At 39.1% G+C, this 16,566-nt stretch overlaps 2 protein-coding genes across 4 annotated transcripts in view; one reads left to right on the top strand and one right to left on the bottom strand.

Annotated features, from left to right (window-relative positions):
• The window catches only part of DHX57 (DExH-box helicase 57), a 54,680-nt gene extending 44,520 nt beyond the window's left edge, over positions 1-10,160 (bottom strand). For 2 of the 3 annotated variants that reach the window (XM_006930350.3, XM_019827654.2), the window contains exons 1-2: positions 10,021-10,160; positions 1,112-1,329 (exon numbers count right to left, since the gene is read on the bottom strand). In XM_006930350.3, coding sequence (XP_006930412.1) covers positions 1,112-1,323 — 212 coding nt within the window. In that variant the 5' untranslated portion in view covers positions 1,324-1,329; positions 10,021-10,160. Of the gene's footprint in view, positions 1-1,111; positions 1,330-9,760; positions 9,994-10,020 lie in introns of those variants that run through there. The other variant, XM_019827653.3, reaches the window with a different exon arrangement.
• MORN2 (MORN repeat containing 2) lies at positions 9,746-16,420 on the top strand. Its single transcript, XM_003984303.5, has 7 exons — positions 9,746-9,865; positions 9,962-10,111; positions 10,182-10,248; positions 12,659-12,709; positions 13,269-13,375; positions 14,216-14,352; positions 16,082-16,420. The coding sequence occupies exons 1-7, from the start codon at positions 9,746-9,748 to the stop codon at positions 16,182-16,184; spliced, it is 735 nt and encodes a 244-aa protein (XP_003984352.2). The 3' UTR covers positions 16,185-16,420.
• Positions 16,421-16,566: the final 146 nt, after the last annotated feature.

Genomic DNA, 16,566 nt, shown 5'->3' with positions numbered 1-16,566 from the left:
AGAGAGAGAGTGCATGTGAATGAGGGAGAGGGGCAGAGGGGGAGAGAGAAAGAGAGAGAAAGAGAGAGAATGAGAGAGAGAGAGAGGGAGAATCTTAAGCAGGTTCCATGCTCAGCACGGAGCCCAACACAAGGCTCAGTCTCACGACCCTGGGATCATGACCTGAGCTGAAGTCAAGAGTTGGAAGCTCAACCAACTGAGCCATCCAGGCGACCCACCTATATTCCTTTTTAACTAATATTTAGTTGGGAGTTATTCCCAGAAAAGGGAGAGAAAGAGAGAGTAGCTAATCTCTAAAAATTCCAGTAGACAGCTTGCAGCGCTGTTTAAGAGACAATGAGAATTCTATACCTATACTGCATAACATGCAGTAGTAAAATCTTTACTTTCATTAAATATTCACTAGAATGATCAGAATTTATTTGTTATTTAAAAGTTGAATATGAAAGAAGCCTGGATATGACTCTGTCACTGGTCATCACCTGAAACACCAGTGAAGATTTGGCTGATATGTCTGGAAAATAGATAACTCATCAACTAAAAAGACAGAGTACAGTCATGTCGAATTTTGGGATTTTCAAACTTCAATGTGTAAGGAATACTTAAAATCATTTTCATCACTTTCGCTATTTCCAATATTTGCTTTCCTGGTAACGTTAATTTCAGTGACAGTATTACATTCAATTCACAGTGTCATGTAAGTTGAAGTTAACTTCAGATTTCAACCTTCCAAAACAAAAAAAAAAAAAACGCTGTTACTTGCCATCATGCCTTTAGAAAAGGTTACAAAGTGGGGGCCTTCAAGGTTTTAAAGTAAGAGGAGGGCCACCTGGGAGGCTCAGTCGGTTAAGCGGAAGACTCTTGGTTTCAGCTCAGGTCATGACCTCACAGTTCATGAGTTCGAGCCCTTCGTGGGGCTGACAGTGTGGAGACTGCTTGGGATTCTCTCTCTCCTCTCTCTCTGCCCCTCCTGTGAGCTCGCTCTCTCTCTCTCTAAGTAAATAAACTTAAAACAACTTTTTAATTAAAAAAAAATAACACAAGAGTATAAGTCCCACAGATTAGAAATCGATACCGTTTCTATCTCTGAACATGAGAAAGGCATAATGACCTGAACGTGCGCCTCGATTCACTGAAGATACAAAAGTCGTCACCGTCATCCCAAATTCTACTCGAGGCCTTTCTGTTGCCAGCACTGCCACCACCACTGCTGCCACCACCATGAGATTTACTAGTGTGACTCCTGCCTCCTCTTCCTCCTCTAGAAGACCCTTTTCCACCTCCTTTGCCTGGCTTGCCTTTTCTTCTTACTGAGGAACTCATTTTCACCTGCAAGAGAAAAAAGTAATACAGACACCATAAAACCAGACAAATATAATAACCCTTTGTCGAAGTTATGGATATAGCCCATTATAGACAGATAAGGAACTGCATATTTTTACAAGGGTCAGTCTAGGGGAAAATAGGTAAATTCTTTTACAAAAGTTTTATAAGCACATCCCTCTGAGGATTAATATTTTTTAGTGACTTTCTCTGACACAGGTTGCTTAACCAAGGATGTGCATCAAAAATACATGGAGAAGTTTCCAAACATGTGTCCTTAAGCCTCAATCCTACATTCTGATTTGGTTAGATTTGGTATAGGGTTTTAAAAACTCTAGTCGAGAGGGGCACCTGGGTGGCTCAGTTGGTTAAGGATCCAACTCTCGATTTTGGCTCAGGTCATGATCTCACAGGTTCGTGAGACTGAGCCCCACGTTGGGAGGAGTCTGCTTGGGATTCTCTCTCTGTCCCTCCTCCCATGAGCACATGTGTGCTGTCTCTCTCTTCCTCAAAATAAACAAACATTTAAAAAAATACTTTAAAAAACACTGTAGTTGAGGAGAGATGTTTTTCATGTATTTAATACATGATCTGATAAAATTTTACTTTACATATACACTTTCAGAGACACAGACCTGGCTCAGAGATTTTGCCTGGGTAGAGTAAAAGTATAGGGCCTTTGTATGCCATTGAAGTTGTTAATCAGTTTAAAATAGAATGTTATCACTATAAGATGTTTTATGTAAGCCTCATGGAAACTACAAAGCAAAAATCTACAGTAGGTACACAAAAGAGAAAGGAAATCAACATACTGCTACAGAAAAAGCATCAAATGACAAAGACAGCAAGAGAGGAAGAAAGAAACAAAGGATCTATAAACCAGGAAACAATGAATAAAATGTCAATTATTAAGCCCTTAACCTCTCAATAATTACTTTAAATGTAAATAGATTAACTTCTCTAAGCAAAAGACACAGAGTGGCTGAACAGATGAAAAAAACAAGACCCACCTATATGCTGCCTAAACGGAATTGATTCAGCTTTAAGGACACACACAGGCTGAAAGTGAAGGAATGGTAAAAGCTATTCTGTGCAAATGGAAACCAAAAGAGAGCAGGGGCAGCTATACTTTTATTGGGCAAAATAGACTTTAAGGCAAAAACTGTATCTAGAGACAAAGATGGTCATTATATAATGATAAAGGGATTAATTCATCAAGAGGATCTAGCAGTTGTAAGTATTTATGCACTTAACATCAGAGCACCTACGTATATAAAGCAAAATGGAAGTTATAGACCATAAAGAAAGTAAAAATGAAAATATGATACATTAAAATTATAAAATACAGCCAAAATTAGATTCAAGATATTGTTTTGGATTACATATTCCTATAATAAGAGAAAATTGTTTTCATTCAAGAAGTAATAGACTGCATTACAAAGAATAAAATACCTAGGAATAAACTTAACCAAGGAGGTGAAAGAACCGTGTGCTGAAAAGTATAAGACATTGATGAAAGAAACTGAAGAAGATACATATAAATGGAAAGACAGTCCCTGCTCATAGATCAGAAGTGATACTATTAGAATGTCCACAATGCCCAAAGTAATCTCCAGATTCAATTCAATCTCTATCAAAATTTCAATTGCATTTTTCACAGAAATAGAGCAAACAATCCTAAAATTTGCATGAAGTCACAAAAGACCCTGAATAGCCAAAGCAATCTCGAGAAAGAAGAACAAATCTGGAAGCATCACACTCTGATTTCAAACTATATTAAAAAGTTATGGTAAGCAGTATGGTCTTGGTATAAAAACAGACACAGAGACGAATGGAACAGAATAGAGACCCCAGAAACAAACCCATACATACACAGTCAATTAACTCACAACAAAGGAGCCAAGAGTATAATTAAAAAAAATTTTTTTTAATGTTTATTTATTTTTGAGAGAGAGAGAGACAGACAGATAGACAGAGCACAAGCTGAGGGAGGCACAGAGAGAGAGGGAGATATAAAATTCGAAGCAGGATCCAGGCTCTGAGCTGTGAGCACAGAGCCCAACGTGGGGCTCGAACTCACGAACTGTGAGATCATGACCTGAGCTGAAGTTGGATGCTCAACCGACTGAGTCACCCAGGTGCCCCAAGAATATACAAGGAAAGAAGTTTCTTCAATAAACGGTGTTGGGAAAACTGGACAGCCATGTATGAAAGAATGAAATTCAACTACTATCTTATACCACACACAAAAATGAACTCAAAATGGATTATAGACTTGAATGTAAGACTTGCAGCCATATAACTCCTAGAAGAAAACATGGGCAGTAAGCTCCTTAGCATCAGTGTTGGTAACGCTTTTTGACTCTGACTCCAAAATCAAAGGCAGTAAAAGCAAAAATAAACAAGCGGGATTACATTAAACTAAAAAGGTTTTGCAAAGCAAAGGAAAACATCAATAAAATGAAAAGGCAAGCTACTGAATGTGAGAAAATATTTGTAAATCATATATCTGATAAGGGGTTAATATCTAAAATATATAAGGAGCTCATACAACTCAACAGCAAAAAGGCCAAACAATCCAATTAAAAAATTGGCAGAGGATCTGAATAGACATCTTTCCAAGGAGAACATACAGATGACCCACAGGTACATGAAAAGATGCTCAACACCACTAATGGGAAATAGAAACCAAAACTACAATGAAATATCACCTCAGATCTGTTAGAATAGCTATTATAAAAAAGACAAGAAATAACGAGTGTTGGTAAGGACGTGGAGAAAATGAACTCTTGTATACTGTCGGTAGGAATGTAAATTGGTGTAGCCACTATGGAAAACAGTATGGAGGTTCTTCAAAAAATTAAAAATAGAACTACCATACAATCCAATAATTTTATTTCTAGGTATTTAGCCAAAGAAAATGAAAACACTGATTAAAAAGATATATACACCACCATGTTCACTGCAGCATTATTTACAATAGCCAAGACATGGAAACAATCTAACTGTCCACTGATGGATGAATGGATATAGAACATGTGATACACACACACATATACCATGGAATACTATTCAGTCATAAAAGAGAATGAAATCTTGTTATTTGCAACAACAAGGACGGGCATCAAGGGCATTCTGCTACATTAGTCAGAGAGAGAAAGACAAATAGTGTATGACCTCACTTATATGTGGAATTTAAAAACAAAAACAACCAAGCTCATAGATACAGAGAACAGACTGGTGGTCACCAGAAGTCGGAGGTTGAGGGTAGGTAAAATGGGTGAAGGGGGTCAAAAGTTACAAACTTCCACTTACGACATAAGTAAGTCATGGAGATGTAAAGTAAAACATGGTGACTATAGTTAATAATACTATATTGCATACTTGAAAGTTGCTAAGATAGTAAACCTTAAAAGTCCTTACCATAAGAAAAAATTTTTTTTGGTAACTATGTATGGTGATGGATGCTAACTAGACTTACTGTGGTGATCGTTTCACAATATATACAAGTATCAAATCATTATGTTGTATACCCAGAACTAATATAATGTTACATGTCAATTACACCTCAATTTAAAAAATGATCCAACTACATGGTATTTATCACTTGAAATTCAAAGATACAGACAAATGAAAAGTAAATGGGTGGAAAAAGATAAATTATGCAGACAGCAACCACCAGAAAGTTGGAATGGCTAATAGCAGACAAAATAGACTTTAAAGCAAAAAATGTTACTAGAAATAAAGAAGGACATTTCATAATGATAAAGGGGTCCTGTTATATCAGGAAGATATAACAATGATAAATATATATGTACCTAATAACAGAGCACCAAAATACATGAAGCAACAACTGACAGACATGAAGAGAGAGATAGACACTTCAATAATAACAGAGGAGATTTCAATACCCCACTTTCACCAATAGTGTTAGAACAACTAGATAGAAGATCAACAAGGAAACAGAAGACTTGAAATACAGTATAAACCAACTAGACCTAAGGGGCATCTATAGAACACTCTACCCAACACGATACACATTTTTCTCACATGCACAAGGAAAATTTTCCAGGATACACCGTATCCTAGGCTATAAAACAAATCTCAATAAATTAAAATAGATATAAAACAAAATATGTTTTGCAACCACAGTGAAATGAAATTAGAAATCAAAAGCGGGAAAAAATGTGGGCAACTCAGTCAATGTGGAAATTAAACTAGGCCTCTTGGTATTCCTTTCTTCAAAATCCTTCATAATCATACATTTTTATACAGTGTTTATCTTATATTTATCTCCTCCTTCCTCCTCTCAAAAAAGTTCTTTGAAGGCAAAGGATTATGTCTCTTTTTTAAGTAACACAGTACCTCTAACACAGTGTTGGGTGTATGGTAGTAACTCATGACTAAAGGCTGAATAAATGACTGATATGAGAATGGAGATTCATTCAGTCCACAAACATTTATTGAGCACTTATTATGTGTCAGTTCCTAGGGATATAACAGCAAAAAAGACAAATTCCTCATGAAGTTTATGTTCCAGAGGGTAAGACAGACAATAAACAAATAAATAGATAATATCAGCCAAGTGCTATAAAGAAAAAAAACAAAACAAAACCCTGAGACTGTTATTTTAATTTTTTTAATGTGTATTCATTTTTGAGAGACAGAGAGACAGAGGGGCAAAGAGAGAGGGAGACACAGAATCCGAAGCAGACTCCAGGCTTGGAGCTGTTAGCACAGAGCCTGATGTGGGGCTTAAACTCATGGACTGTGAGATCATGACCTGAGTCGAAGTCAGATGCTTAACCGATTGAGCCACCCAGGCATCCCTTGAGACTGCTATTTTAAATACAGTGGTCAGGAAAAGCCTGAGATCGTATTTGAGCAGACAGCTGAACAAATTGAGAGAGTGAGCCATGAAATATTTGTGAAAAAAATATTCTAAGGGGAAGGTGCCAAGTCCAGAATAGCTTCAATACACCGAGCTGGACAGTCAGAAGTCTGATGGGTCCGTACTGAAGTGAGGAGAGGAGATGAGGTCAGAGAGCAGAGAAGGGCCAAGAAAAAGCTGGAGACAGGGAGCACAAGGAGGAGAGGCAAAAGATAACAGGTTGTGACCTCAATAAAACCTGCAGGCCACAGAGCAAAAGCTGTAGAACCACAGTAACGATCTAGGTGTTTAGGTTTTAATTTAAGTTGCAGTTATTGCCAATTTAGGCTAATACTTGGCTTTTGTGTGTTATACGTCATGACTTGGAGATCTCTGCTCTAAACAAGAGAATGAATTTTCTTAAAGTGAGCTTAGTTTATGAACTTTTGGTGATTCATGAATGCACATAGATTCTGTGATCCCGTTTCATAGTGCACCATACAGGAACACTTCCTATAAATGAACTGCTTTTTATTTTCACGTTATTAGTACTATTACGGTCCCATTACATGCCTATTAACCTCATACATTTGTCATTAGTCTTTGAAGGAAAAAAATATGTAAATATGTATGTGTAATATAAGAATTTCTCTCTAAAGCAGGGCTTAAAGTTTTTGAAGAAGTTTGAAAAAGTGTATCATGTGAATTCCAATTTATCTCCATGCCAAGAATTATGTTTAGATAGGAAAAAAGAGACTTGTTTTGATCTCAAGTAGAGAAATAGATTGCTTTGGGTTTTATGCAGCTTTAGACTTTATTTATTTTTTAATGTTTATTTAGTTTTGTTTTAAAAAAATTTTTTAATGTTTATTTATTTTTGAGAGAGAGACAGAGAAAGACAGAGTACAAGCAAGGGAGGGGGAGAGAGAGAGAGAGGGAGACACAAAATCTGAAATAGGCTCTCCACGCTCTGAGCTGTCAGCATAGGGCTGGGCGCGGGGCTCAAACTCGGGATCGGCAAGCTCATGACCCGAGCCAAAATCTGATGCTTAACTGACTGGGCCACTCAGGCACCCCTGTAGCTTTAGACTTTAAAAAGGCTAGAATTTATTTTGTTTAAGAGATGCTAAGTATGCTAGGAAGTCACTAAAGAGCCGAGGCAAAAGACTGCTAAGACTGACTCATGTTTTCAGAAAATTACTAGCTGCTATGTGAACAATAGACTGTAGAGGGGTGAGAAGCCAGGAGGCCAAGTAAGAAACTACTCAGTTGTTCAGGCCAAACAAATACAGAAAAAATACAGTGGGTCGGACTAGGGTGGGAGGAGCAGAGTTGAAAAGTGGTCACAGATTCTGAATGTATTTTTTTCAATGTTTTATTTAGTTTTGAGAGAGCACAAGCAGGGGAAGGGCAGAGAGAGAGGGACAGAGGACCTGAAGCGGGCTCTGTGCTGACAGCAGAGAACCTGATGTGGGGCTTGAACTCATGAACCACGAGATCATGACCAGAGCCAAAATCGGATGCTCAACTAACTGAGCCACCCAGGTGCCCCCGAATGTCTTTTAAATGTAGACAAATTATAGGACAAGTATGAGAAAGAAACGTCTAGAATTACTATAAGATTTTTTTGGCCTAGGTTAACTGGGTAAATAGTGGTGCCATATGCTCAGCACTATAATATTGGGAAGGAAAAGATCTGGGTGGGGGAGTCACAAGTTCAGGTTGGATATGTTACATTTGAGCTGCCAGTTAGATACTCAAATGGAGACATGTTGAAGGTAGCTGAATACACAAGTTTGCATCCAGGGGAAATGTAAGATGATTTCATTTAACCCTCTAAAAACCTTGTAAGGTAAATATTATTTTCTATATTTCATAGAGGAGGAGGAAACTAGAGCATAGATAAATTATATGAGTTGTTTAATGTCACCTAATGTCTAGCAGCAAAGTCTGGAGCCAGGGTTTGAAACAATCTGACACCAAAGCCCAAATTCTTTCTGCCACATCTCCTCCTGCTCACCACATGCATGTACCTTGTATCGTCAATTCAAAGTTTAATGATAAACCAAACCCCTTTGAGTTGTGCCTGGGTCTTAATTTATAAAAGTAACCACAAGGAGAGGTCAATGTCACTGAAAGAAAAGTTTAATGTTATTCACCGTTTGGCCAGGAAGGAGAGAGGCATGTCATGCCATGCCAGGCCAGGCCAGGCCACAGGAGGAAACACTGGTGTCAGTCAGGAGGCACAGAGGAGACAGTGGAAGGCAGAAGGCACAGCCTTTCTTGGGGTTTCTGCCAGAAAGGCAGGACAGAGTAAATAGTTTAGGATTGGCTAAGTAAGATAATTCCAGAAGGCTTTGGGGCTCAGGGGCTGTCCCTCCTTGGGTTGATTTCAGGGAAGAGAGGAATTGGCTTGATGTGCAAAAATTAGATAAAGGAGGTAGGTGGTTGGGGGTTGGTTTGCAGATGAGAGGTGTGTTCACAGGTCAAGGTGTTAATTAGCTATCCCTAGGAAGGGCAGTTTCTTCCTGGTCAGCAAGGCCTCCAGTGTGTCAAAATATAACAAAGTATGACAATAAAAAATGACTAATACACTTTTCCAATCTAAATTTTAAAATCCTTTCACTGTAAGTTTCCTCTGACTCCAGATCCTCTTAGATAAGAATATCATAACTCTCAAACTCTTCTGTAAAAACGGTGAAACTTATACATATACTCACAAAAATGTAGGGTCATTAAAAGCTTAACGGGAGGCCGAAACAATGAGACAAACTGAATTCTATAAACTTGCACATCAATAATTACCTACTATTTCTAAAATTCAGGAAAAGGGAAAGAATATACAAATCAGACAGAAAGATCAGTGCTTCAGCTCAAAAACCACCCAGACCAAGTAAATCTGTGTAGTAAAATACATTAGGGAAAAAAAGCAAGAAGAGACTGTCCTCTGATTTTTAAAAAGAAGAGTGGCTAGCCAACCAGACCAAGCCACAGCTAGCTCGCCTAAATAACAATCAACAACTTGTCTCATACCAACCCAGAAAATGTCACCCTTACCTGATCTGAGATCTGCTCTCAAAATGTTGAAGGAAAACTTGCTGGCTATATCCAATAGGACTCTGCCCACATGTTTGAAAAGGAATGGGAATTAGGTTGTATAATCTACATGGATGGACCTCACTATTCTATTCCATTTAGCCTGGGAAGGTTCCAACTATCTTCCTACACCGTAGACACAGGGACCTAAGTTTGGCGCAAAGAGTATCCTTTGTTTCGCACCCCAAATAGGCCCCCAGGAACAGAATCACCAGCGGGGCACTGAAAACTGATCACACACCATTCCGCTCCCAGGCAAATCTCTGACTGACCCCATATATCCGGCTCCACGCTGATACCTGCACCTGGTACCTTTCTTCCAGCATACATCGTCTCCAATGAGCCACTCAGTTTGAGACGGTGACAGAGACAGGATGCAATGCAACCCCTTACCCCTCTTTGAGCTGAATTGGGCTCCCCCCCCTCTTGCCGGGGTGTGGACAACCCGGAATCCTGATGGTCCAGACTCACCGGCCCCAGCTAGCCAGGGTGGATCCCGCCGGGCGGGATGCTCCTCAGACCCTGGCCACCCCCGGAGAGGGAGGCGGTAGAAGGATCCGCACACGGACAACCAGGGCGGAGCGCAGACCACGCACACGGGCACACATCCCTTGCCCGCGGAAAGGGAGGCCGTAGCGGGTTGGCAGCGCTGCTTCCCGGGGTGGCTGTCAGGAAGGAGCGCCCAGGATTGAGGGGTCCCACCAGGGCTTCGCCACCCACCGCGATCTCACCTGGAGCGGCTCAGCCGCGGCCCGGCTGCAGCTGCACAGCCTGCTGCCTCCCGATTGGCTCAGCTTCGGCCCCTCGCCTATTCGCTTCCGGGTGAGAGGTGCCTGGTCGCCCCGGCAACCGAGTCGCGGTCCGCGCTGAGTAAGCGTTTGGTTCCTTCAAGGCGGTAGAGCTGGCTGCCCAGGAGGAATCGCCGAGTCAAGAAAATCTTAGCAACACACCTCTGTCAAGTAAGTGCCCTTCTCCCAACGCCCTGAGCGGGGAAGGGCACATTTAAGTAGAACTCGCATGAAGCCAGATAGCTTCATGGTGGTAGCTCAGGTGTGGGTGTGACTATTTCCTGACGGTCCTACACAGCTGGTGGCGTGGGGGCGCAGAGACCCCCCTCCCCCGGCCTAGAAATCAGACACCTGGATTCTAGCTCTGATTCGGCCATTGATTTGCTGTTGTGACATCTTAGGCAAGTGCCATCCTCTCTGGGTTTGTTTCCTCCATGATTCCAGATGGTCTCCATCTCTTAGGTTGCCCTCTAGCTCTAACATTACAAAGTTTCGAATGTGGAACCATGTTTTAGGGCATTTGAAGGCAGTTCTGTTTTTTGTATGATCAAGTTAAGCGCTCTGCTTAATAAGCATTTAGCGATTGCTTTCCAAATGCTATTCATTCACTAGACATTGAGTTCCTACCAGCAAATACTAAGCACTGAGCTAGTCACTAGAGTGAGAACAAAGATTCGACTAATCCCTGATCCCTAACCTAAATGAGCTGGGTATTGTGATAGGGGGTTCCACCACAAAAGCGTTATTTTATTAGGGTCCTAAGTACTATGGTAGGGATCAGCCCAGGGTGCTGTGGAGACTCCCAGATGCATCTGGGAGTGAAGGGAGATCAGACAGGCTTTGCTCAGGTAATACTTGTCTTTTTCTTTGTGCCTTTTTCTGGGATAAATTTCCAACCTCGTTTTCCAGTTCACCAATTTACTTTTCAGTTGTGTCCATTATGCTCTTCAGTCCTTACACTAGTTACGTAATTCATTTCCTAGATTGCTAATTGGTTCTTTTTCATAACCACCTCTTCTGTCTTAAGGATACTAGACTCTCCCTTTCTCTCTGTTACAGTATTTTACAGTATGTTATAGTATTTTAAAGTCTTCTGCCTATTTTCTTATATTTCCTCAAAGGGGATGAATCTCTGGTATTTCTCAATTGGCACCTAAACTAATTTAAAAAATTTTTTTAATGTTTATTCATTTTTGAGAGACAGAGACAGACAAAGACAGAGAGACAGAGAAAGTGGGGGAAGGGCAGAGAGAGAGAGAGGGAGACACAGAATCTGAAGCAGGATCCAGGCTCTGAGCTGTCAGCGCACAGCCCAATGCAGGGCTCAAATTCTAGAACTGCAAGATCAAGATCTGAGCCAATGTTGTATCCTTAACTGACTGAGCCACCCAGGCGTCTCCTGAATTAATTTTTAAATTAAAAATATCAGTTCTCTTGCCCTACCCATAGAAATTCTGATTCAGTAGTATAGGAACTTGCAAGCATCCCAGGTGATTCTGATGCACAAGACACATTTTGAGTAACATTCTGGTAGACTCTATTGTCCTAGAAGTTAAAATTTACTTATCTTCTCTACATATATGTTTTCTTTGGTATTGGAAAAAAATAATTTCTACTGATTTGGTCCACTAAATATTCCTGTGCTTTGATGCATTGATTCCCCTCAGTTCTGTGGTTTTCTTTCTTTCTTTTGACTTGGTCTCCATTCCAATCTCATTTTGTTTAGACACCTTTACTGCTACTTCTCCCCACTATCATTTACTATCTTTCTTTATTTTCTATTCCCTCCTTTCGCCAATTCCTCACTCCATTTTACCTTTGTGAGGGCATCAATAGGTCATATAGGCTACCCAAGAGAAAGAAAAACATATATCTGTACAAAAACTTATACATGAGTGTCCATAGCAATGTTGTTCATAACAGTCCAAACTGGAAACAGCCGAACTGTTCACCAATTGATGAATGTATAAACAAACTGGTATTTCTGTACAACGGACTATTATTTGGCAGTAAAAAGGGATGACGTACAGCTACATGCTACAACATGGATGAACCTTGAAAACATGCTTAATAAGTCAATCACAAAAGGCCACATATTATATGATTCCATTTATATGAAGTGTCCAGAATAGGCAAATCCATAGAGGCAGAAAGTAAATCAGTGGTTGCCAGGGGCTGGGGCTAGGGCTGGGGTGAGGTGGAGACGGGGGTAGAGAAGAGGTGGGAGTCGAAATTAGGGGAATAGAGATTAACTGCTAACATATTCTAAAGTCAGATTGTGGTGATGGTTGCATGGCTATGAATATGCTTAAAAACATTGAATTATATACTTTTAAAGGGTAAGTTTTCTGGTATGTGAATTATATATTAATAAAACTATTATAATAAACACATAAAAATAGATCATCTAGACAAAGTTATTTATTTCCCCAAGATCCTGCAGTAGACACTGGAAATCATGATATGCTTGTGATCATATGAACTGAGTCTGTTTGGTTAGCTCTTAAAGCACATTTGTTATAGGTCTTCTGACATAAAAATACGTAAGCTTATGTGATGTTTCTTAAATCTTTTAAAACAGCTGCAGAAGTGTATAAGATAAACTTTGTATTTCCAAATGGAGACAAGTATGGTAAGCATACATTTCAATTACTTTTTCTATCTAGACTAAGATTAAATAGCATAAGAGTAACAGCATCATGAGACTGTAAATTTTCTAAAACTACTATTGGGATATCAACTCCATTAAATAAAACTAACATAGAAATACAAATAGATGGACAGATTTTAAATTTAAACTCTAATGTTAAGTCTAGACAGTATGCCTTGGAAACATATGTACAGGATCTATCAGTCTTCCTGGCTGGTTTGTTTCAATGGTTACAAGACCTCCTAAGGGGTACCTCACTGGCTCAGTCGGAAGAGCATATGACTCTTGATCTCAGGGTTGTGAGTTTGAGCCCCATGATGGGTGTAGAGATTACTTCAATAAATAAATAAACTTAAAAAAAAAACAACACAGGACCTTCCCAGTCCATGGATCTCCTTATCTCTGGTCTCATTGGTTTCAATGCTAGACTCAGAGACCCATAAGGTGCAGCTGTGATTAGTCCTGAACATAAATACTTTATTATCTACTGAAATAAGGCTCCCATTCATAATGGATCACAATATATTTCTCTCTTGTTTAGATGGTGACTGTACAAGAACATCTTCTGGAATCTTTGAGAGAAATGGAATAGGTATTCATACCACTCCTAATGGGATTGTCTACACAGGAAGCTGGAAAGATGACAAGGTATCATTGCTGTTTTCAATACTGACAGTGGATAAGTAAGTCTATTGGTTACATGATTCTTGGCATTTCACCATTAATCAAAAGCACATGTGAGTAGGCTACACAGTACAAATAACTGATACAAATATAGGAGTAATATTAAAGTCATACAGTGTTTATTATCTTTTTTTAAAGTTTTATTTATTTAGGTAATTTCTATACCCACTGTGGAGCTTGAACTCACAATTACCGCCCCCCACTCAATGAAGAGTCACTTATTCCTCCCACCCAGCCAGCAAGGCACCCTATCATCTTTATTATCATCTTTCTCATCTCCTATTCACTGGGTAAGGCTAACCTCACTACAGAATTTTCTCATTTAATCCTCACAGCAACCACATGGGGTAGGTACTATTAATGTTCCTGTTTTATAAGTGAAGGAAATCAAGCTCAGGTTTCTTGCCCAGTGAGTGATGAGACCAGATTCATACTCAGGTCTGCTTGAATACAAATGTTTGTTCCTAACAACTTTTTTGTACTGTTTCCTGGGCTAACTAAACTGGTTGTCCTTTAAGATTTTTGATATATTCAAGATATCTTGAGGACCCTATTTTCACCATCATGGACACCCCCTTGATGTTCCAATGCCCCAGATCAGGAACATTTGACTTGGTGGACTTCAGGGAGAGAGATATATTTAAAGGACAATGATAAATGGTAAATGTTGTCTAATTTTTGTGGAAATGGTGATACAATGATAGATTAAATAATAACTAAGTGGATGATAGACATATATGTGCCTTTTTGAAGTGTTCTAGGGAAACTGAATATTACTGAGGTCATTTCCTTTGTCACAAACAGATGAATGGTTTTGGAAGACTTGAGCACTTTTCAGGGGCAGTATATGAAGGACACTTTAAGGACAATATGTTTCATGGATTGGGGACTTACACATTCCCAACTGGGGCAAAGTATACTGGAAACTTCAATGAAAATAGGTGAGCTTAAAATAAAAAGTCATTGTAGTTCTAAAAGGTTCTTTTCAGGCATGTTTGCTTAATTATTATATTTAGTCAATGCTAAATATTCTTTTGTAATATATTTCATTAAGATATATTTATTAAGAATTCTTGGGTTAAAAAAAGTAAAAAGGAAAGAATTGTTGGGTTATTTTGGGGGGCAGAATGTTATAAGAGAGGCTAAGACCATTATGAGCCTCCAAAAGAAAATCCCATTCTTGGTGATAATCTATTAGATTTTTCATTTATTTCCTCTTAACTCTCCTCTTCCTATAGAACTTTTTACAGTCAGCTTGGAAATGGAAAGCTTATAATAATTATAGAGAAAATTTAGGCCAAAAATTACTTTCACTTGAAATGTGCTGATAAACTTTTTAAAAAGCAGCCTTGGCAATAATTTCATAATTGTTTATTGCCTTTGACCTGATATATGTGTATTTTTACTAAGCTAGTTTTTAAAATGTAAGCAAAATTAGTTAGTTTTCAAATTGTAGAAATGTACCCACTGTTGTCCTCTCTGAGCTTATGCTTAAAGGAAAACTACAGGTGAAATGAAACATAAGCACAGTTTCATAAGCTTAACCTTCACACTGAACACCATACTGTGTCGTCTAGAGGCTCATGTTCATTTATAAATACTGCTTTATTTATTTCCAGAATTGAAATGCAACCTAATTATTATGAAATGGTCGATATAAGTACATTTTGAGGTGGACAGAAAAGTGTTCACCTATTCTGACTCCGATGATAACACAGACTTTTTCCACTGATGTTAATAAAGGGAAAAAAAATCTAACCATGGAATAAAGGTCTGTTTATGTCTGTGAAGTACATTTTCACCACTCCCAAGAGTCCCAAGAAAACACCCACATAGAGCACAGCACCTCAAACATCGTTGATGGTTAATAAATATTTGTTGAATAAATAAATGAACTAATATGAACTTTTCATTTTTTAACTGATTATTTTGGTTTTATGTAAATTTAGTGTATGTGATCCTAAAATCTTGGATTTACACTGAAATTCGTAAAATGGCAATGTCTGGAATAGTTAATGGTTTTGGTAGGATATGAAAGCAGGATGCTGATTTTTATTTATTTATTTTTTTAGGATGTTGAATTTTATTATATTTATTCATTAAAATTTTTTTTAAATGTTTTTATTTATTTTTGAGACAGAGAGAGACAGAGCATGAGCAGGGGAGGGGCAGAGAGAGAGGGAGACACAGAATCGGAAGCAAGCTCCAGGCTCTGAGCTGTCAGCACAGAGCCCGATGCAGGGCTTGAACTCACAGACTGTGAGATCATGACCTGAGCTGAAGTCGGACGCTTAACCAACTGAGCCACCCAGGTGCCCCTCATTTTTTTTAGTGTTCATTTTTGTGAGAGAGCGAAACAGTGTGAGTGGGGGAGGGACAGAGAGAGAGGGAGACACAGAATCCAAAGCATGCTCCAGGCTCTGTGCTGTCAGCACAGAGCCCCATTGAGGGGCTCGAACACAAGCCATGAGATCATGACCTGGACTGAAGTCGGACGCCTAACTGACTGAGACACCCAGGCGCCCCTAGGATGCTGAATTTTAAATCAAAGTTTGAAAGTGGAAAGATACCATTCTTTAGGCATAGAGTATAATATGCCAGACAATCTTCTTTCCGGACTGTAAATTCTTGGTCTTGATTAACGAACAAACTTACTTTTCTCTATTGCAGGGTAGAAGGTGAAGGACAATACACTGATGTCCAAGGACTGGAATGGTGCGGTAACTTCCATTTCACTGCTGCTCCGGGCCTGAGACTAAAGCTCCACATGTAGGATATCCTGCAGTAAAGTTTTAATGTAGTAATGAAAGCTTTTAGTTGTAAGGAAAACACTGAAATCTGTCAACTGAAATAACTTCATACCCTACCTCTAGATCATAACTTTGCCAATAAAACCATCACTCACACCTTTTTGAACTTGATTTTCATCATCGTATACTCAGTGTAAAATAAATTATGTGATTCCTTTTAATAAACACAGCAGAACTATCTAAATCTTGGTAAAGTCAATTTCCAATTCTGTGCCTGAGTTTTGTCATCTTATTTAAAAAGTATACCTGTGTGGCGGCACCTGGGTGGCTCAGTTGGTTGAGTGTCCAACTTCGGCTCAGGTCATGATCTCACGGTTTGTGAGTTCAAGCCCTGCATCAGGCTCT

This window comes from Felis catus, chromosome A3 (assembly GCF_018350175.1).
Source record: "Felis catus isolate Fca126 chromosome A3, F.catus_Fca126_mat1.0, whole genome shotgun sequence".
Lineage (NCBI taxonomy): Eukaryota > Metazoa > Chordata > Mammalia > Carnivora > Felidae > Felis > Felis catus.
This window is presented reverse-complemented; position numbering and strand designations above follow the sequence as displayed.

Coding starts and splice junctions, on each gene's coding strand:
- MORN2 (XM_003984303.5), top strand. CDS start 9,746: ATGGTCCAGACTCACCGGCCCCAGCTAGCCAGGGTGGATCCCGCCGGG. Junction 10,249..12,658: donor TAGCAACACACCTCTGTCAA/GTAAGTGCCCTT, acceptor CTTTTAAAACAG/CTGCAGAAGTGTATAAGATA. Junction 13,376..14,215: donor GAAGCTGGAAAGATGACAAG/GTATCATTGCTG, acceptor TGTCACAAACAG/ATGAATGGTTTTGGAAGACT.